General features: G+C 35.9%; 1 protein-coding gene across 1 annotated transcript in view; it reads right to left on the bottom strand.

Annotated features, from left to right (window-relative positions):
- Positions 1–5,325: 5,325 nt before the first annotated feature.
- The window catches only part of LOC143668293 (helicase POLQ-like), a 68,104-nt gene continuing 49,695 nt past the window's right edge, over positions 5,326–23,734 (bottom strand). The window contains exons 11-14 of the mRNA XM_077142963.1: positions 16,926–17,099; positions 14,719–14,832; positions 13,694–13,828; positions 5,326–7,103 (exon numbers count right to left, since the gene is read on the bottom strand). Of these exons, the coding sequence (XP_076999078.1) occupies positions 6,996–7,103; positions 13,694–13,828; positions 14,719–14,832; positions 16,926–17,099 (531 nt within the window). The 3' untranslated portion in view covers positions 5,326–6,995. The remainder of the gene's footprint in view (positions 7,104–13,693; positions 13,829–14,718; positions 14,833–16,925; positions 17,100–23,734) is intronic.

The raw sequence follows: 23,734 nt of genomic DNA, 5'->3' as shown, positions 1-23,734 counted from the left end.
CGGGCGGGGCGGCAAGCGGCCGGAGTCCCTTCCTTCCTCCTTCCCGGGCCAGCTGGCAGAATTGGGCAGGGGGTCCCCTCAAGCCACGGCGGCTGGCGCCCCCACCACGCACGGCCCCCCCGGACCAATTGAGAGAATTGGATCGGAAATCCCCAGGCCGTGGAGAACGGTGACCGGGGGGGTCCCTTCCAAACACGTGACTCCCTGGTCCGGCTGGGAATGGTGCACTCTCCCGGGCCGTGGCGGCTGGTGCCCTCCCGCCATGCTTGGCGCCCCGGGCCAACTAGGAAATTCGGACGGGCGCTCTCACGGGCTGCGGCGGCGGGCGACCCTCCCCGCGTTCGGCCCCCCGGGCCGGCTGGCACTCTTCCAAGCCGCTTCAGCTGGCGAACCTCCCCCATGGCGAGAGTTTTCCAAAGTTAAAGGACCCACAGCACCTTTTACTGGTGGGACCCGCAGACAAACGTGTGCCACGAGCGCCACCTACTTGGCAGGATAAGAAAAACAGAACCCAGAGATTTCACAGAAAAATCTTTCAACCTGTTGGGTCCAACACCCAGGGAACTCTGACTAAATGCCCAGACGCCAGCAGAAGATAATGGATCACGCTCAGAAAATTGAAAATAGGCCCAGTCAAAGGAACAAACCAATAGTTCAAATGAGATACAGGAGCTGAGACAACTAATGCTGAATATACGAACAGAAATGGAAAACCTCTTCAAAAATGAAATCGATAAATTGAGGGAGGACATGAAGAAGACATGGGCTGAACAAAAAGAAGAAATAGAAAAACTGAAAAAACAAATCACAGAGCTTATGGAAGTGAAGGATAAAGTAGAAAAGATGGAAAAAACAATGGATACCTACAATGATAGATTTAAAGAGACAGAAGATAGAATTAGTGATTTGGAGGATGGAACATCTGAATTCCAAAAAGAAACAGAAATTATCGGGAAAAGAATGGAAAAACTTGAACAGGGTATCAGGGAACTCAAGGACAATATGAACCGCACAAATATACGTGTTGTGGGTGTCCCAGAAGGAGAAGAGAAGGGAAAAGGAGGAGAAAAACTAATGGAAGAAATTATCACTGAAAATTTCCCAACTCTTATGAAGACCTAAAATTACAGAACCAAGAAGTGCAGCGAACCCCAAAGAGATTAGACCCAAATAGGCATTCTCCAAGACACTTACTAGTTAGAACGTCAGAGGTCAAAGAGAAAGAGAGGATCTTGAAAGCAGCAAGAGGAAAACAATCCATCACATACAAGGGAAACCCAATAAGACTATGTGTAGATTTCTCAGCAGAAACCATAGAAGCTAGAAGACAGTGGGATGATATATTTAAATTACCAAAAGAGAAAAACTGCCAACCAAGACTCCTATATCCAGCAAAATTGTCCTTCAAAAATGAGGGAGAAATTAAAACATTTTCAGACAAAAAGTCACTGAGAGAATTTGTGACCAAGAGACCAGCTCTGCAAGAAATACTAAAGGGAGCACTAGAGTCAGATATGAAAAGACAGAAGAGAGAGGTATGGAGAAGAGTGTAGAAAGAAGGAAAGTCAGATAGGATATATATAATACAAAAGGCAAAATGGTAGAGGAAAATATTATCCAAACAGTAATAACACTAAATGTTAATGGACTGAATTCCCCAATCAAAAGACACAGACTGGCAGAATGGATTAAAAAACAGGATCCTTCTATATGCTGTCTACAGGAAACACATCTTAGACCCAAAGATAAACATAGGTTGAAAGTGAAAGGTTGGGAAAAGATATTTCATGCAAATAACAACCAGAAAAGAGCAGGAGTGGCTATACTAATATCCAACAAATTAGACTTCAAATGTAAAACAGTTAAAAGAGACAAAGAAGGACACTATATACTAATAAAAGGAACAATTAAACAAGAAGACATAACAATCATAAATATTTACGCACCGAACCAGAATGCCCCAAAATACGTGAGGAATACACTGCAAACACTGAAAAGGGAAATAGACACATCTACCATAATAGCTGGAGACTTCAATTCCCCACTCTCATCAATGGACAGAACATCTACACAGAGGATCAATAAAGAAATAGAGAATCTGAATATTACTATAAATGAGCTAGACTTAACAGACATTTATAGGACATTACATCCCACAACAGCAGGATACACCTTTTTCTCAAGTGCTCATGGATCATTCTTAAAGATAGACCATATGCTGGGTCTCAAAGCAAGTCTCAACAAATTTAAAAAGATTGAAATCATACACAACACTTTCTCAGATCATAAAGGAATGAAGTTGGAAATCAATAATAGGCGGAGTGCCAGAAAATTCACAAATACGTGGAGGCTCTACAACACACTCTTAAACAACGAGTGGGTCAAAGAAGAAATTGCAAGAGAAATTAGTAAATACCTCGAGGCGAATGATAATGAAAACACAACATATCAAAACTTATAGGACGCAGCAAAGGCAGTGCTAAGAGGGAAATTTATTGCCCTAAATGCGTATATCAGAAAAGAAGAAAAGGCAAAAATGCAGGAATTAACTGTCCACTTGGAAGAACTGGAGAAAGAACAGCAAACTAATCCCAAAGCCAGCAAAAGGAAAGAAATAACAAAGATTAGAGCAGAAATAAATGAAATTGAAAACATGAAAACAATAGAGAAAATCAATAAGACCAGAAGTTGGTTCTATGAGAAAATCAATAAGATTGATGGGCCCTTAGCAAGATTGACAAAAAGAAGAAGAGAGAGGATGCAAATAAATAAGATCAGAAATGGAAGAGGAGACATAACTACTGACCTCACAGAAATAAAGGAGGTAATAACAGAATACTCTGAACAACTTTACGCTAATAAATACAACAATTTAGGTGAAATGGATGGGTTCCTGGAAAGACATGAACAACCAACTTTGACTCAAGAAGAAATAGATGACCTCAACAAACCAATCACAAGTAAAGAAATTAAATTAGTCATTCAAAAGCTTCCTAAAAAGAAAAGTCCAGGACCAGACGGCTTCACATGTGAATTCTATCAAACATTCCAGAAAGAATTAGTACCAACTCTCCTCAAACTCTTCAAAAAAATCGAAGTGGAGGGAAAACTACCTAATTCATTCTATGAAGCCAACATCACCCTCATACCAAAACCAGGCAAAGATATTGCAAAAAAGGAAAACTACAGACCAATCTCTCTAATGAATACAGATGCAAAAATCCTCAGTAAAATTCTAGCAAATCGTATCCAACAACACATTAAAAGAATTATACATCATGACCAAGTAGGATTCATCCCAGGTATGCAAGGATGGTTCAACATTAAGAAAATCAATTAAGGTAATACACCATATCAACAAACCAAAGCAGAAAAATCACATGATCATCTCAATTGATGCAGAGAAGGCATTTGACAAGATTCAACATTCTTTCCTGTTAAAAACACTTCAAAAGATAGGAATACAAAGGAACTTCCTTAAAATGATAGAGGGAATATATGAAAAACTCACAGCTAATATCATCCTCAATGGGGAAAAATTGAAAACTTTCCCCCTAAGATCAGGAACAAGGCAAGGATGTCCACTATCACCACTATTATTCAACATTGTGTTGGAGGTTCTAGCCAGAGCAATTAGACAAGAAAAAGAAATACAAGGCATCAAAATTGGAAAGGAAGAAGTAAAACTATCACTGTTTGCAGACGATATGATACTATACGTTGAAAACCCAGAAAAATCCACAACAAAACTACTAGAGCTAATAAATGAGTACAGCAAAGTAGCAGGTTACAAGATCAACATTCAAAAATCTGTAGCATTTCTATACACTAGTAATGAACAAGCTGAGGGGGAAATCAAGAAACGAATCCCATTTACAATTGCAACTAAAAGAATAAAATACCTAGGAATAAATTTAACTAAGGAGACAAAAAACCTATATAAAGAAAACTACAAAAAACTGTTAAAAGAAATCACAGAAGACCTAAATAGATGGAAGGGCATACCGTGTTCATGGATTGGAAGACTAAATATAGTTAAGATGTCAATCCTACCTAAATTGATTTACAGATTCAATGCAATACCAATCAAAATCCCAACAACTTATTTTTCAGAAATAGAAAAACCAATAAACAAATTTATCTGGAAGGGCAGGGTGCCCCGAATTGCTAAAAACATCTTGAGGAAAAAAAACAAAGCTGGAGGTCTCGCGCTGCCTGACTTTAAGGCATATTATGAAGCCACAGTGGTCAAAACAGCATGGTATTGGCGTAAAGATAGATATATCGACCAATGGAATCGAATAGAGTGCTCAGATATAGACCCTCTCATCTATGGACATTTGATCTTTGATAAGGCAGTCAAGCCAACTCATTTGGGACAGAACAGTCTCTTCAATAAATGGTGCCTAGAGAAATGGATATCCATATGCAAAAGAATGAAAGAAGACCCGTATCTCACACCCTATACAAAAGTTAACTCAAAATGGATCAAAGATCTAAACATTAGGTCTAAGACCATAAAACAGTTAGAGGAAAATGTTGGGAGATATCTTATGAAACTTACAATTGGAGGCGGTTTTATGGACCTTAAACCTAAAGCAAGAGCACTGAAGAAGGAAATAAATAAATGGGAGCTCTTCAAAATCAAACACTTTTGTGCATCAAAGAACTTCATCAAGAAAGTAGAAAGACAGCCTACACAATGGGAGACAATATTTGGAAATGACATATCAGATAAAGGTCTAGTATCCAGAATTTATAAAGAGATTGTTCAACTCAACAACAAAAAGACAGCCAACCCAATTACAAAATGGGAAAAAGACTTGAACAGACACCTACCAGAAGAGGAAATACAAATGGCCAAAAGGCACATGAAGAGATGCTCAATGTCCCTGGCCATTAGAGAAATGCAAATCAAAACCACAATGAGATATCATCTCACACCCACCAGAATGGCCATTATGAACAAAACAAAAAATGACAAGTGCTGGAGAGGATGCGGAGAAAGAGGCACACTTATCCACTGTTGGTGGGAATGTCAAATGGTGCAACCACTGTGGAATGCAGTTTGGCGGTTCCTCAAAAAGATGAATATAGAATTGCCATACGACCCAGCAATACCATTGCCAGGTATCTACTCAAAGGACTTAAGGGCAAAGACACAAACGGACATTTGCACACCAATGTTTATAGCAGCGTTGTTTACAATTGCAAAGAGATGGAAACAGCCAAAATGTCCATCAACAGATGAGAGGCTAAACAAACTGTGGTATATACATACGATGGAATATTATGCAGCTTTAAGACAGAATAAACTTATGAAGCATGTAATAACATGGATGGACCTAGAGAACATTATGCTGAGTGAGTCTAGCCAAAAACTAAAGGACAAATACTGTATGGTCCCACTGATGTGAACCGACATTCGAGAATAAACTTGGAATATGTCATTGGTAACAGAGTCCAGCAGGAGTTAGAAACAGGGTAAGATAATGGGTAATTGGAGCTGAAGGGATACAGACTGTGCAACAGGACTAGATACAAAAACTCAAAAATGGACAGCACAATAATACCTAATTGTAAAGTAATCATGTTAAAACACTGAATGAAGCTGCATCTGAGCTATAGGTTTTTTTTTTTACTATTATTATTACTTTTATTTTTTTCTCTATATTAACATTCTATATCTTTTTCTGTTGTGTTGCTAGTTCTTCTAAACCGATGCAAATGTACTAAGAAACGATGATCATTCATCTATGTGAGGATGTTAAGAATTACTGATTGCATATGTAGAATGGTATGATTTCTAAATGTTGGGCTAATTTCTTTTTTTCCGTTAATTAATAAAAAAAATTGTTAATTTGAGTAGTATTCATTCTTCACAGAGGTTCTTACTTTGTAAAGTGAAATGTAGAAGGTGCTGTATGGCATACAAAGATTAATAAAAAGAAAAGATGCCAGCCTCCAGATTATAAACTAGTAACAAAAAACAAGTGGATATAAATGAAAAGCTGTGGTGGTTTAAAGCTGTATGTACCCCAGAAAAATACACGTTTTTAAGTCTAATTCATTCCTGTGGGTATAAACCCAGCATAAGTGGGACTTTTGATGAGGCTACATCAGTTAAGATGTTATCCATCTAATTCAGAATAAGACTTAATCCTAATACTGGAGTCCTGTAGAAACAGAATGAATTCAAAGATTGAAAGAAAAAGCCAGGGAAGTAAGAAGCTGAAATCTAGGAAACATGGAAGAATAGGCAGAAACCAGCAGACCATGCCATGTGCGTTGCCAAGTCAGAGGAGCCAAGGATCCCTGGCAGCCAGTCTTCAGGAAAAAACATAACATTGATGATGACTTGATTTGAACATTTTCTTAGCCCAAACTGTAAGCTAATACATATCCATTGTTTAAGCCAACCCATTTCATGGTATCTACTTCTAGCAGCCTAGGAAACTGTAACAGAGGCCCACATTATTTATAGCAAAGACAGAGTACCCATGTATGGAGTAGGAGTAAGGATGAACTTGGGACTATTTCACAGAGGAGACAGTTTTTGAGCATTTTTAGTTGACACTTGAGAACTATCTGGTACACTTAAAAGATAATTTTCAGCATATATTAGTTAGGAAATGGACAGTTTGGAAATCAGAGAAAATTCAGGGGATTACAAATGGTCCAGTTTGATGGAGGAAAAGGTTAAGAGAATAATGAAAAGTCCAGCTACAAAGGCAGGCTGGAGATATACTGAGAATGTTGGATTTTATTTTGTGGTGTACACCATAGATATCTAAGCAAAGAAATAATGTATAATTATTGAAGAAGATCTTCTTACTAGTGAGAAGGTTACTGTAATTATGGTTGAGGTATATTCAAACATCAGCTGTAGTCCTTATGTTTAATTAAAATGTATTTTTTTTCATTTATAAAGTATAGGGATCCTTAATAAACATATGTGCAATAAATAATTCATATTTAAAAATCCGTAGATAGCTTCATGCCTTTCCACTGGAAGAGGCCACAATACCAGGAACATCAGAAGGCAATCCTAATAACTCTTCAACTTCTTCTTGCAAAGCTTCTGCTTTTTCATGCAACAACATCTACAATAAAAAAAATTAAGACACAAGGCCAAAATATTGTGGAGAACTGCCAACATTTTTACCACCATTTATTAGACACCTGAATCCTTATGCATTAGTAATACAGATGTTAATCCAATAATGAGGTTGAAAAATGAGCACTTAAGAACAAGTAATTATAGTAAATGAAGCTGAGACATTTAGTTGAAGCCATTTTAGCTGATCAATGCATTTAGTATAACAAAAATAAAAGAGCTTTAATACTCACAAGATTTGTTTTATGGAAAACTCAGTCACTTAAAATTAACTTTTAATCTATAACAGCTAAGACAATTTCGCAAAAAATTTAATTAGCTCCTGAAAATGTTCTTTTATATATACATTTTATTATTATTCAAAATTTAGTATGCTATCTTTTAAAAACCTATCAGTATTTCAAAGAAAATTTTTATTAAAGCTCCTAAAATTAACAAGTTTAACTTCAAAAGAAACTTAATGAGCAAAGAAAATATTTCAAAAGTGAAGCAGGGAAATGTCAATGAATATTTGCTGAATAATGACTTTTTTTCCTTTCTTCTAAAAATAAAAAATAAAATGTTGGTATTTTCAGCTGGGTTATGTGTATATCAGAGTGAAGTATTTACACAACTGCTGTTACACTCCAACCATCTGTGGAGAACAGGATGGGATTGAGAAAAAATACATGGATGAAAAAAGAGAGAATAGTAAACTTTAAAAAATCACCTCCAGAGAGAAAATTGCTGCCCCCAGTGCAAAAATACTGAAACAGGAAGGGACTTAAAGTGTCTGTGGGATTCTAAGAGGCAATCTTGGAAAGGCAATGCTTTTGGGGAAAAGAATGGGAAAAAGAGAGGTACCCTTTGAAGGTTGAACAGTAAGGGGGAAAGAAGCTAGAGGGCAAAAATTGGGATCCTATAGAATAAAATGATGTTAAAAAAAACAAAAATCAAAGGACACAACTCATCCTTGTCCCCTCAGCACTTCTGAATGAGGAATCTTATAAACCACTTCAAATGACCAGCCCTATTTAAAAAATGCAGGGGCATAAGTAATTCTCATCTATACAAAACTACTATATAAAAAGAAAACCAAAAATGAGAACCAAGCACTTCAGCTCATAAAAATTTCCCTCTTTAAAAGCAAACCATGAAGCAGAAAAATCTGTTACCATAACACCCCAAACTGAATTAAATATTCTCAAACAAACATCTGGAGATATGGGCGGGTGGGGGGGGGAGTATGGGTAAGGGACCCATACTCACCTTGAATAAGAAATCGAAAAATTAAGAACAGAAATGGGCCAAAATAAAATGTTTACAGAAATTATATCAGATGGCAAAGCAAGGGACAAAGACAGCTCCAAATAAAAAGAGGTGTTTGGACCCTTGAATTTCTACAGGCCCGAAGTAGGGTGAGAAAGCTACCCATCTGCAAACACGGATCATTTCTTATAGAAAAGGAAGAATAACTCAGAATATGAAACCAAAAGCCAGGAAGAACCATTTCCAGAGAACAGAACTGGATTCTAATCAAGGAACTGGCCACATATGGCTGGCTGGATTTTAGAACTGTTCCTAGGCCTCTCATTTTCCTTCTTTCTGAAGGGGAGTGTACTTTAGTCCTACTATCTCTGTTTTCACCATTATATGTGATGTCTCTAGCTCACAGGTCTTCAGATTAGGAGGAACTATACTTGTGAAATTGTACTCAAGGAGTATTGCCTGCACTTGGGCTTGTTTTAGAAGAAATACTGGGTTTCAGGGCTGAGTCTGATCCCATAATGGAGTAAGTCTTTTTTGGGGGGGGGGGGTGAGTATATTTTACATGTAGGAGAAATGCAAAGAATTTGTGGTCAGAGGGCAAATATCAAAGATGACTGCAAATTAATTGACATTCCCCCCATGTAGATATGGGATCTAATTCCTCTTCTTTTAAATGTAGGCTGGTCTTAATGACCCTCTAGTAACTACGCAGTAGAAGTGACACTGTATAACTTGAGGGATGTCAGAAGATTGCCTGCATTTTGGGCTTTGGTCTCTTAGAAATGCTCACTCGCTGGACACTCATTCTCTGGACATTCTCTCTCAGAATCTAGCTGCCACGGAAAACCCAAGTCACATAGGAAGGTCATTTGTAGTGTTCCACTTGAGAGCCCCAGATAACAGCCAATTTTCAATTGTCAATTGTGTATGTGGACCATCTTGGACATCCAGTCCAGCCAAGCCTTAAGATGACTGCATACCCAGCCAAAATCTGCTGCAGTTGCATGGAGACTCCAAGTGAGAACCACCCAGTTGAATCCTTCCAGAATTTTTAATTTACAGAATCATGAGCAATATAAAGTGGTTGTTTTAAGCCACTAATTTTGGGGGTAAAACTTTGTTATTCAGCAATATGTAACTGGAAACATTAGAATTAGTTATCAGTCAGCAATATGTAACTGGAAACATCAGAATTAGAGTTATCAGTATGAGCTCATGGCTTTTAATATAGTCATCCATAAGTTAAGAAAAACTTATAAATATGTGTGACCTCTATCTGCTGAGAGAAGACCTAGAAGCAATGATATCCCCCTAGCAGTGAGCACCCCTAGCTCCTAAAACACTTGATTCCTAAATACTATACGTTCTTCACTAAAAGGAACTATGGCTCTCTGGAAAAATGGCTGATTCCATGGCTAAGGCAAAGAAAATATAAGATGAACCAAGAACATCTCATTATACCAGAGTGCCAGCTATTAATTTATTGCCTCTGAGCTCCAAATCCCTCTTTTTTTTCCTGTTTGAGATACCAGAGCTAAATCCTTAAATATTTTACTTTTGCCAGCTTGTACAATGTTAAGATTTGTCAATAGAGGGTGCTGGAGGGACCCGGTAGGAGTGGTGGGGGAAGGGGGCTTCTCTTCCTGGTTCTGGCGTGCCTCTTGTTTATTGCTTCTGTGGTGCCTGGCCAGCATGCTGGACAACAAATGGTGCTTATTCCCAGTGAGTTTCAATAGTAGCCCTGCTGCGGGCAGCTTCCTGATGAGTTTCAAAGGCACTAGAACTAGCTTCCCAGCAAGTTAAATAGCATAGTCCAGGCAGCTTCCTGGCAGTTTTGTTGGCACCCCAGCTGCGGTTTCGCTTACCAGCCTCAGTTGCAACACTTCAGAAAACTTTCTTACCATCCAGTAAGCCACAGCCACATTCTGTGTGTGGTGGGAATGGACCCTCTGTTAAACTTATTCCTTCTGTTTACTTTACCTTTTAGAAGACAACCCATTTCTAGTTACTAATTCTTCATATTAAATTTTCCTGTTTAAATTACTGTGGGTTTCTGTATCTTGACTGCATACTTTAGAGTCAGAAAGGGACAAAGTGCCAAATAATGATGGTGACAGGGGAAAAAAAGATACAGGAACTAGTCTGTGGGGGCATCCACACACAAATACTAATTAAAGAGGGAAAAATAAGAAATTTCCAGTGGAGAAATTTCCTTCACTACATGATCAAGCACCCACCCTTCACTACATGATCTAAATTAGTATCAGTAATTGGACAGACATCATGTGCCTTCTGATATGATTTCCCAAGAAAGACACAACATGCTTTTTGTGGCATTCCTGCCCCAAACTGCATAACCTCGATATAATCATAAGGAAACACCTAAACTGACAAACTGGAAACTGAGAGAAATTCTTCAAAATACCAATACACTGGCCTGCTCTCCTCAAAAAAAGTCAAGATTGTGTGAAATTCAATGACAGACTGAGGAACTGTCACATAGTAAAGCAATCTAAAGAAATATGAAAATGCCATGTGTGATCTTAGACTGCATCTTCACCAGAACTTTTCTGCTATAAAGGATATTATTGGGACAATTGGCAAAATATGAAAAGAGTCTATAGATTAGATAATGGTATTAAATCAATGTTTAATACCATATTAAATCAAAGTTTAATATCAATGTTTTCTGATTTTGATAACTGTATTATGGTTACATAAAAGAATGACTTTGTTCTTAGGAAATACATACTGAAGTTTTTAAGGGTAAAGTGCTACTATGTCTGCAATTTCAGTGGTTCAAATCACATAATATCCATTTATATTTTACATGTATACACAAGTAGAGAGAGAGATAGAAAAAAATGATCTAGTGAATGTAAAGTAAAAAAAAAAAAAAGAAAATTACCCCCCAAAAAAGGTACTTAGGTTTTTAACTTCTATAGACCTATGTTAGATACTGTTTCAGGCACTCAAATATGGGAATGAACAAAACTATAAAATATGTTTTCATGGGATTGCATTGTGGGTAGGGGGGAAGACAGATAATAAACAGGATAAGTGAATTATATAAATAAATGGAACAGACAGTAATAGCACTATGGAGAAAAGGAAAACAGGACAAATGGAAAGAGATGTGAAGGGAGTAAAGGGATTGTGGTTTTAAACAAGGTGTCTGCGGCTGAATGAGAAGGGGAGGGCAGCAACAGAAAAGGTCAGAGAGTTAACACGGAGTCAGATCATAGAGGGCCTTAGAATGCTTTCTTCACTTGGCTTCCAGGGTGTCACACTTCCTCGCTCTTTCCCTTACTTCACTAACAATTCCTCCTTAGTCTCTCAGGCTGGTTCTTCCTCTTCTCTCTGAACTCTTTACATAGGAGAATTTCATAGTTCCATCCTTAGATCTCTATCTTCTACTTATTTCTTATTGATCTCATCCAGTCTGTGGTTTTAAAATCATCTATTTGCTGGTTACTATAAAATTTATATTTTCAGCCGAAATCTCTCTCCTGACTCTAGACTTGACATATCCTTTTGGACATCTAGTAGAAATACCAAATTTGACAAATATCTAAAACTAGGTGCTGGTCTTCTGCACCAAATCTCCACCCACAGTCTTCCCCATCTCAGTAAATAGCACTTACATCTTCCCTGATTTTCAGACCCAAAACTGTGGAGTCATTCTCTCACATACTAGATCCAATTCATGAATAAATCATGTTGGATTTATTTCTGAAACACATCCCAAATCTGATGATTTCTTACGACTGCTGTTTTCCACAATTATAGCAATAGCCTCCTAAATGGTTTCCTTGTTTCCATTCTTCTCCCATATATGCAACCTCTAACCTAGCTCTATACTCAAAAGCCTACAGGGAATACCCAGTTTACTCAGCATGTCTTCCCCTTCTCTTTCTCTTTTGAACTGGTTGGAAGGAAAAAAGGATGGCGGGAACTAAAGTATATATCTTAGTCCATAAAATGGAAGACACGTATTGAGAATGGTTGAGAAACAGGACAGAGGAAATATGGGTTTTAGGATACACCACTGATACCCCATATCATATCAGATATGAATGCTTATACTTGAACCTAATACATTTTTCTAATTTAAAGTTATCTCTTATGGTTTTTGTTACTTAGTGACTTGGGTAAATCCTTAATTTCTCTAAATTTCTTTTATTTATTCAAGCACTTATTAAATACCTATTATGGGTTGAGTACTGTGCTAGGTACTATGGCAATACAAATGCTAATCCTAAAAACTCCTAACTTAATGGAACAAATTTAGCCTTTGTGTCCTCATCTGTTAACTAAAGATAACACCAACCCTATCTGCCTCATAAGATTGCTGTCAAAATCAATTAAGAAAATATAAGCAATGGGAGCACCACTCAAAAAAAAAAGACAAAAATTTTAAACTAATTCTGGTATATGACAACAGTGTAACAAAAAAGTATAAAAAAGCTAAGCAATTTCAGACTTTAAGACTAGAACTACTGTGGATATCAAAAAGGAAATAATCCAAAAATGCTGTGTAATGGTTTTACCAATATGGAGTAGAAGGGCAATGATAAATTGGATTGTATCTAGCAAAGGGCCGCCAGGATAGTGAATGGCTTAAAGGCTAGAGTACTTAATAGAGATGAAAGAAATGGGAAAGAGAAACCTTGGGGGCAATAAGAGCTGTTTTCAAATATGTGAAAAACTACCATATGAACAAAGGAAGAGAGTAGATCCAGAAGGTGTCACCTTGATGCAATGGCAGGAATTTTAAGAAGGCAAAATTAAACTACATTACATTGCAATAATTTCTGTAACAGTAAGAGTGTCTAAAAATAGAATAACCTGGGCGGGTCAAGGGGGCTCGGCAGGCAGAGTTCTTGCCTGCCATGCCAGAGACCTGGGTTCAATTTCTGCGCCTGCCCATGCAAAAAAAAAAAAGTAAATACATTTTAAAAATAGAATAAGCTAATTTTTGAGGTTGCAAACTCTGTCAGTAAAGGTGTTCAAAGGTGGGAAGACCAGTTGGAAGGAATGCTGAGGAAAGGACTTCTGTGGAAAGGGTGGAGAGAGGCAGAACTCAGACACTTCCAGGGATCCCTGCACTTCAATAAGTCCTTGAAACTGTCTGCATTTTTTAGATGCTTCTTTTTCTGTTTAGCAAGGCTTCTATCATAACAGATGTACTATTTTTAACCATATTTGTGAGTACATACTTTTGTGTCTACAGAAACGTTATGTGATGTTAAATGTTTTTATATCTAAAGTATAAGGAGAAAACACTATAAAATATTATAAAGGTTTAAAAATGGGTTGTTTGCTTACCTTTGCTGATGAAACAATTTGCTTGGCCTGGCGTCTTGACAAATGATCGATTGTCTTTATTAGAACTTCAGGATTTGCATTAGCTAAGTGCTTTAGACTTGTGTAACCTGCACTGTGTAACTGTTTTGCTCGACCCTGAAAAGTGTTATAAAAATCAGTAGGATCAGAATTTGGGATGACACAAAAAATTGTTTTAATAAAGGGGAAAAATTCCATATGCAGGAGGTAGGAATAAACTAAGATAACAAAGTAAATATGAAGAGATAACACATCAGAATCCTGAGGGATTTTTAAAGATGCATTTGGGTGGTTCCAATCTGACTGCAAGATAGCTTTACTGTTTAGCCTATCAGCTGTGTGCTGCAAACAAAAATGAGAAACCTATTAAAACACTTAGATTAATGGTTTTATTTCAGATCCCTGGGAAAAATGTTCTGTCCAATGTCCTTAACATTTTCTTGCCGTCTAGTCAGGAGAGCACTGCTCCCCTACCCATACCCAAAGGAGAAGAATTCTCTGATTCAAGAACTGAATAGAGAATAAACTGAAATTGAGGATTGGCCAAAATTGAAAGCTGAGAAACCAGTTGTGAACACCCACTTCTCACTCTCTTAGAAAATGTAAATAAATGTAAATGACACTACTACCAAATCACCACTAAAGCACTAAAACTAAATGGACAGAATGTAATTCTTTATCAGAGCACAGGAAATAAGAGATGCCGAGGGAGTACACTGGCAAACAGTCGCCCCTACTCCTACTGTTACTTTTTTCTCCTCAACCGTGATTTTTCATCAAGACTGCTTCTAGATTAAAAGAGGATTTCTAGGAGGTTATGGCAGGAATTTATTTAAAAAGAAAAACAACAAATAAACAAGCAAATAGAAGACCCCCGTGACAAAAAGAAAAAATAAATAAATAAGACTTGCTATTACTTGTCCTGTGGTTAAGACTTCACTAAATAATAAAACCTGATTTTTCGATTAATTGAAATAACCTCAACTGGGAAACTGGAAGCTACTGACCTCTAAAACTCCAGTTACTTCCATGAGAGGGATTAACTCGGCCTTTACACAGTAAGTCAGCTTCTTGGTAAGTTCTGCAAAAAGGGCTCTATAAACCCAAAACTCCTCTAGCTCCTGCAGACAACAAAGAAACAGACAAAATTTAAATTTGGTATGTTATTTCAAATTTTAGTCTTTGTGGTGTGGGGCTCAGAGAGATGCTCCCTTATGTGCTTCTGGAATTTGGATTATACCTGATACAAAGATGATTCCAAGCAAAATTATTATGAGGAAACATGGCAGAGATCCTGAGGAATTAGATGAATTGGTTCTGAGACAATAAGACTGAAACATTGAAAAATAAATCAATAAGAAGAGCTCTATCCATTTTTGTTAAGACATCTGGAAATGAATACATAAAGTTTTTCTTTCCAAAATGCCTGAAAACAATTCTTACTTTTGGGGGTTTGTTCTGAAGACAAAATATTAAATATGGAAAGATTCAAGTGCAAGATGATATTTAATAGAGCATTACTTAAAATAATAAAAAAAATAAGCCATGATTTGATAATCGTTAAAGCTATTTAGGTAAATTGACGTTATACTATGTGTGTGTGTATATACATATATATATATATATATATATATAATATATGTTTGATATTTTCTGTAAGATATGTTTTTTGCAAAGATCCCTTTCTAACCTTTGGGTATTGTTGTTAGAGTCTTGGAACCACTAGAAAAGTAGCTGGTGCGCTAAAGACAGTTAGAGTAAAAAAATAAGAGAACTATGACTAGAACTACTGAATCAATCAACCCTGAAACTGACTTAGCTCTAGCTTTCCTGTTATATAAGAAAAATCAATTTTCCTTGTTTAAACTTCTATGGGGTTTCTTGCTATGTATAATTAAAAGGATCTTAAGTAATGTAATTGGTATATTACTTTTTACCATTTTTAAAAGTTTTATAACTTTTAAAAAGAAAAAACACTTTAAAATATTGAAAATATATCCACGAAAGCACAAGTTGTCAGCTAGATTTTTTCATAAGATCAGCCATCATATTATATTGTTTACCAAGTTCTACAAATAGATTTCTTTCACTTGAACAATCCTATAAGGGCTCAAATCCTTACAGCCTAAGTAAAATAAAGAGAGAATATTAGAAAGAACATCTTAAAATAAGAGGAACAAACAGAAAACTTTGGAAAATATAAAACAGATTTTAAAGGCTAACTTCTCTTTAATACCCACAATTTTTCTGCTTAGCTAGAATGTGTTCAGGGAATGTAAGCAAATACTACAAAATCAGCATAAATAAAAGATATCTAGAAAGGTAAACCCAAATCCAAAAAAATTCATTTCCTGATGTTTTAATAAAAATGGACAGTATTTTGGGATTATTTTCTTCCAGATATATATGTATTGAATATAGAGGCTTAAAATAGGAAATGAAGTAGATTTCAAATTTTAAAAATGTTTTTAAAAAATGAAATGAATTAAAGAGATGACAACAATCACAGATATGGAAAGGACTGCTGTGACACCCAATAAGAAGAAATGGATTTTAAATGCAGCTTAAATGGCATTACTTTAAATAGCTTACATTATAAATTCATTTTAAAAAATTATCTGGGCAGAAAATTCTAGTAAGCTTTATTGTGTTACTTAAGGATGCTTTAAAAGCTTCTTTTAATGAAATCTTAAACAAACAATCCATTACAAATACATTTGGGCAGAATAAAGTTTTCTTCTTGAATTGTTTTATAAAATAAGTGTTTGATGTAGAAACCTAAAGTAGCTGCCTGACATTGGAGGTAAAGATGGATTACGTGGCAATCAAGAGAACATGTTAGTTGCTAGATATTGGTAACATACTAAAAAACACTTTACAAATTTATCGCTCATAGGAAAGACATTCACGAAGTATCTACATCAATAGAGAAATGTTTTTAAGAGTTAATTTTAAATATCTGAAACTCCTAATGGTGGTTATAACGGTTAAGAGAACTAGTCACTTTCTATTTATTACATATTTTAATTGATTCACTAATATTGGCATCTTTACGATAAGTATGTCTAAAACCTAAAATAGTTTTGAAACAAATTTTGAGTGCTTTGCAATGACAGAGTAAGTCAACAATGGGAAAACACTGACTGATTTACGAGTTTAGTAGCAACTAAAAGAAGATGAATGAAGTACACATCATCTAATTAATAGAAGTTACCTCACAGAAATGTAACACACAAGATGAGAATGAGGCAGCTCCTGTGAGAAGATTTTGTATATATCCTCGAGGCATATTAAATTTTTCAGACACACTCCAAATGTTGGTTTCTTTGAGCAAGGTATAAAGAACAAAAGACAGGTATAATCGGTTGACAATGTCCTTATCCACCTTCTAGAAAGACACAAACAAATAAATTTATGCATTGAAACTGTTAAAAATGCATTTTATGTTCAAATCGAACAAAAGATAAAGTAAATGAAGTTGTACTATAGGATAGTAAGTATAAAATTATTCCATAGGAATAAGTTAACTTCAAATATTTGTATTTGAGATTAATTCAAGTAGCCAATTCTCATTTTCTCATGTATAAAAAAGAAATACACCATTTTTTTTTCTAATTTAAATTAAACTCAGTCTATAGGGAGGGAGATGGAGATCTTTACTGTGGTATTTATAGGTTATAAATGTGTGATTATGAGATAAATTAGATAAATGCATTTATTGAAATAGAGTAATAAGCCTGTCTATATTGTAAACTGAGAGTAAATGTAAGATGCTATGATTTCTACATCCCATGACAAATATTCAGTGTTTCCAACATTAAGGCACTGGAAAAGATAAAAAAAAATGTTTTCTGTAGTTGGTGATTTCTATTCTATGTACCTGCTTTTGCCTGTAGTGTCGGGTGGCTATCTTTTAAATAGCTAATATTATGCTAACTTAGAAAGTGAGTAACTCATACTTAAAATCAGAGAAAAAAAACGATGAATATAAAAGAAAAAGCAGTTATAAAATTATATCCTCTACTATAGTAAAAGGATGTTTGAGAACTTAGGGCAATATAGCATAGGATGTGTGAATTACAGATTCTGCATGATGATACTTAACTATCCTTTCAAAAGCATTTTAAAAGCTAAAAAAGAATGATAGTTGAATAACAAGCAGGAAAAATTGGCTTAATTTCCCAATTTCAGTGCATCTATTATTATTAACTATAAACTGAGGTAATGTAGGCTTTGCTTAGAATGTATTTTCTAAGCCAAGAAAAATGACAAAATCACATTACATGGCAAGAGAACGTGCATTAAGTTGAAAAAGTGATTAGACTTCAAGTAGAGATATGAATGGAGCTGAACTGGATAGCACAAAGGTAAATCAGAATACACGGTAAAGGATGCAACTTCAACTTCTGTGTGAGATAAAAGGAAGAGACGTTTATTTCATGCAAAATTTATATTTTTGGTAGTGTATTATCTAATTTAACTTGTACGGTCAGTTTATTTCAAATATCTTAATTACATGGAAACTTGAACAGGGAGTGAGATCTTGTTGGTTTGTACAGGTTAGTGTGATGACCTGATACATCCCAGAGTACTCTCGGCAGAGAATAAAAAGGTCCCTTGGGGGACTGGGGAGAAAGAAGGATGTGTTAGACTTTCATCTGGGGAACTCCTGATACTCTCATAAGCAGTGGGGACAACCAATTCAACAGGCCGAGCCCTTGATCTTGGGGCTCACCCCTATGAAACTTATTCCTGCAAAGGAGAAGCTATATCTACTTATGATTATGCTTAAGAGTCACCCCCAGGGAACCTCTTTTGTTGCTCAGATGTGGCCTTTCTCTCTAAGCCAACTTGGCAGGTAAACTCACTGTTCCAGTAGCCTTGATTCTTGAAGACAATTAAATAACTATACTGCTTTTACCATGTGACCATGTGATTGTGAAAACCTTGTGTCTGATGCTCCCTTTATCTAGGGTATGGACAGATGAGTAAAAACATAAGGGGAAAAATAAATAAATAATAGGGGGAATAGAGATAAAAAAAAAATGGGTAGATTGCAATACCAGTGGTCAAAGAGAGTAGGGGAAGGGATATGGGATGTATGTTTTGTTTTTTTAAATATTTTTATTGTCAGACCTTATGTATGGTTTCTTTTCTTTTCTTTTCTCTTTTTATTTATTTTTCTGGAATGATGCAAAAATGTTCTAAAAATGATCACGATGATTAATACACAACTATGTGATGGTATTGTGAGCCACTGATTGAAAACTCTGGATGGACTGTATGGTTTGTGAAGATATCTCAATAAAAATATTTTTAAAAACAGAGAGAGAGCACATTATCTCAATTTCCAGATATTTGGCAAAAAAAAGTTTTGTTTTTTTTTAAACTTTTTTTATTAATTAAAAAAATTAACAAACAAAACATTTAGATATCATTCCATTCTACATATACAATCAGTAATTCTTAATATCATCACATAGTTGCATATTCATCATTTCTTAGTACATTTGCATCGATTTAGAAAAAGAAATAAAAAGACAACAGAAAAAGAAATAAAATGATAATAGAGAAAAAAAAAGACTATACATACCATACCCCTTACCCCTCACATTCATTTACCACCATTTCAAACTGAATTTATTTTAACATTTGTTCCCCCTAATATTTATTTTTATTCCATATGTTCTACTCTTCTGTTGATAAAGTAGCTAAAAGGAGCATCAGACATAAGGTTTTCACATTCACAGAGTCTCATTGTGAAAGCTATATCATTGTTCAATCATCATCAAGAAACATGGCTACTGGAACACAGCACTACATTTTCAGGCAATTCCCTCCAGCCTCTCCACTACATCTTGAACAACAAGGTGATATCTACTTAATGCGTAAGAATAACCTCCAGGATAACCTCTAGACTCTGTTTGGAATCTCTCAGCCATTGACACTTTGTCTCATTTTACTCTTCCCCCTTTTGGTCAAGAAGGTTCTCTCAATCCTTTGATGTTAATTCTCAGCTCATTCTAGGGTTTTTCTCAGTCCCTTGATGCTGAATCTCAGCTCATTCCAGGATCTCTGTCCCACGTTGCCAGGAAGGTCCACACCCCTGGGAGTCATGTCCCACGCAGAGAGGGGGAGGGTGGTGAGACTGCTCGTCGTGTTGGCTGGAGAGGGGGGCCACATCTGAGCAACAAAAGAGGCTCTCTTGGGGGTGACTCTTAGGCCTAAATTTTAAGTAGACTTGACCTATCCTTTGTGGGGTTAAGTTTCATGTGAACAAACCCCAAGACTGGGGGCTCAGCCTATAGCTTTGGTTGTCCACACTGCTTGTGAGAATATCAAGAATTCAACTTGGGGAAGTTGAATTTCTCCCCACTTTCACCATTCCCCGAAGGGGGCTTGAAAATACTTTTCCAGTCACTGATCAAATCATTCTGGGATTCATCGGAGGATCACTCTGGACAAACCAACAAAATCTCATGTGCTACCTGAGATTCCAAGTACTTATGACATTCAATCAAACTATCTACATGAGTTATATTAGGAAATGCTCTAGTCAAAATCTAAATTTTGTAACAAATAAACATTTTTTTGCTTTAGTCTCACACATCAGGTGACATTTTAAAGTATTAATTATCATCTATTTTCAGCACCCTGCAATAATGACATTCCTTTGTTCTTCCTCATGCCAAAACATTTTTAAAATTTGTACACTGTACATTTCACTATTATACACTCTAGGCATTCCTAGATTATATCATCTCGATCTTTAACATCTTTCTTTCTGATTTCATTTATGTCCCCAGCCCTCCTCTCTTTATCATTCTCACATGCAGCTTCATTCAGTGTTTTAACATAATTACATTACAGTTAGGTAGTATTGTGCTGTCCATTTCTGAGTTTTTGTATCCAGTCCTGTTGCACAGTCTGTATCCCTTCAGCTCCAATTACCCACTATCTTACCCTATTTCTATCTCCTGATGGTCTCTGTTACCAATGACATATTCCAAGTTTATTCACTAATGTTAGTTCATATCAGTCAGACCATACAGTATTTGTCCTTTAGTTTCTGGCTAGTCTCACTCAGCAAAATGTTTTCAAGGTCCATCCATGTTGTTACATACTTCATAAGTTTATTCTGTCTTAGAGCTGCATAATATTCCATCGTATGTATATACCACAGTTTGTTTAGCCACTTGTCTGCTGATGGACATTTTGGCTGTTTCCATCTCTTTGCACTTGTAAATAATGCTGCTATAAACATTGGTGTGCAAATGTCCATTTGTGTCTTTGCCCTTAAGTCCTCTGAGTAGATACCTAGCAATGGTATTGCTGGGTCATATGGCAATTCCATATTCAGCTTTTTGAGGAACCGCCAAACTGCATTCCACAGTGGTTGCACCATTTGACATTCCCACCAACAGTGGACAAGTGTTCCTCTTTCTCCACATCCTCTCCAGCACTTGTCATTTTCTGTTTTGTTGATAATGGCCATTCTGGTGGGTATGAGATGATATCTCATTGTGGTTTTGATTTGCATTTCTCTAATGGCCAGGGACATTGGGCATCTCTTCATGTGCCTTTTGGCCATTTGTATTTCCTCTTCTGAGAAGTGTCTGTTCAAGTCTTTTTCCCATTTTGTAATTGGACTGGCTGTCTTTTTGTTGTTGAGTTGAACAATCTCTTTATAAATTCTGGATACTAGACCTTTATCTGATATGTCATTTCCAAATATTGTCTCCCATTGTGTAGGCTGTCTTTTTATTTTCTTGATGATGTTCCTTGATGCACAAAAGTGTTTAATTTTGAGGAGTTCCCATTTCTTTCTTTCTTTCTTCAGTGCTCTTGCTTTAGGTTTAAGGTCCATAAAACCACCTCCAATTATAAGATTCATAAGATATCTCCCTACATTTTCCTCTAACTGTTTTATGGTCTTAGACCTAATGTTTAGATCTTTGATCCATTCTGAGTTAACTTTTGCATAGGGTGTGAGATACGGGTCCTCTTTCATTCTTTTGCATATAGATATCCAGTTCTCTAGGCACCATTTATTGAAGAGACTGTTCTGTCCCAAATGAGTTGGCTTGACTGCCTTATCAAAGATCAAATGTCCATAGATGAGAGGGTCTATATCTGAGCATCTATTCGATTCCAATGGTCAATATATCTATCTTTATGCCAGTACCATGCTGTTTTGACCACTGTGGCTTCACAATATGCCTTAAAGTCAGGCAGAGTGAGACTTCCAGCTTCGTTTTTTTTCCTCAAGATACTTTTAGCAATTCGGGGCACCCTGCCCTTCCAGATAAATTTGCTTATTGGTTTTTCTATTTCTGAAAAGTAAGTTGTTGGGATTTTGATTGGTATTGCATTGAATCTGCAAATCAATTTAGATAGAATTGATATCTTAACTATATTTAGTCTTCCAATCCATGAACATGGTATGCCCTTCCATCTATTTAGGTCTTCTGTGATTTCTTTTAACAGTTTCTTGTAGTTTTCTTTGTATAGGTCTTTTGTCTCTTTAGTTAAATTTATTCCTAAGTATTTTATTCTTTTAGTTGCAATTGTAAATGGAATTCGTTTCTTGATTTCCCTCCCAGCTTGTTCATTACTAGTGTATAGAAACACTACAGATTTTTGAATGTTGATCTTGTAACCTGTGACTTTGCTGTACTTGTTTATTAGCTCTAGTAATTTTGCTGTGAATTTTTCAGGGTTTTCGACGTATAGTATCATATCATCTGCAAACAGTGATAGTTTTACTTCTTCCTTTCCAATTTTGATGCCTTGTATTTCTTTTTCTTGCCTAATTGCTCTGGCTAGAAAGTCCAACACGATGTTGTATAACAGTGGTGATAGTGGACATCCTTGTCTTGTTCCTGATCTTAGGGGGAAAGTTTTCAATTTTTCCCCATTGAGGATGATATTAGCTGTGGGTTTTTCATATATTCCCTTTATCATTTTAAGGAAGTTCCCCTGTATTCCTATCCTTTGAAGTGTTTTCAACAGGAAAGGATGCTGAATGTTCAAAAAAAAGTTTTTAAGTCTTTTTTAATGTGAGAAAATCAGTTAGATTTTAAATAAATGTTTGCTACTATTTAATGTTTTGGAAGTAACTAAACCATTTGTAATTAAGATAAATTCACGTCCATGATTTTAAATATACAATATCGATTTAACAAATAATTATTGACTGTATTGCAAAAATGTAGCAAAAAAATCTTGCTTCAAGTTTAAATAGATGCTTTATTCAAACAAGATTTTGCATGTTTATTCTTTTGTACTGAATTCCAAATTAATATGATTGTTTTAGTTTGTATTTTAGAGTTTGATATAAATGGATTTTTTTAAAAAACTATTCCTGTTCAATATTTGAAGGTCTGAGGAAGGAAAAAAATAAAACCAATAAAAACCCAACGTAAAAACTGTGATAATGTGAATGCTCAAGTATTATACAGACATTTATAACTTTATGATAGAAGCAATGCATGGAACAGTTACAGGATTCAATTCAAATTTTAATCCAATTCAACAAAAGTATGAATTCAATTCAAATTCAAACATATATTCATCTTCTATTTTTCAAAACGAAAACCAGCATCATATGTAAATTTAAAAGAAATATTTATGCCTAAGAGTTACTCTCTTTAGTTTTTGATTCAGCAGTCACACTCATTTATTAAATCCTATTGTCTCTGTTATAACTCCATCTTCTCCTTTGATCTTTCTCCCAATCTTCAGGGGTATCAAAAGAGGACCTCTTTTGTTGCCAGATGGGGCCTCTTTCTCTCTAAACCCAATACTGCATGTAAAATCATTACCTTCTCCACTGTGTGGCACATGATATACACAGGTGAAAGTCTTCCTGGCAACATGGGATGTGAATCCCAGGGATAAAGCCTGGCCCTGGAACCTGTTGTGGGGTGCACATAATGCAAGCCAATTTGGAGTCTTTATTAGCTGGCCAGCGACTGCCTCAGAAACTTCCAAGAAGGAAGATTCAGAGAGCAGCCCCCAGAG

Source organism: Tamandua tetradactyla, chromosome 24 (genome assembly GCF_023851605.1).
Source record: "Tamandua tetradactyla isolate mTamTet1 chromosome 24, mTamTet1.pri, whole genome shotgun sequence".
NCBI lineage: Eukaryota > Metazoa > Chordata > Mammalia > Pilosa > Myrmecophagidae > Tamandua > Tamandua tetradactyla.
This window is presented reverse-complemented; position numbering and strand designations above follow the sequence as displayed.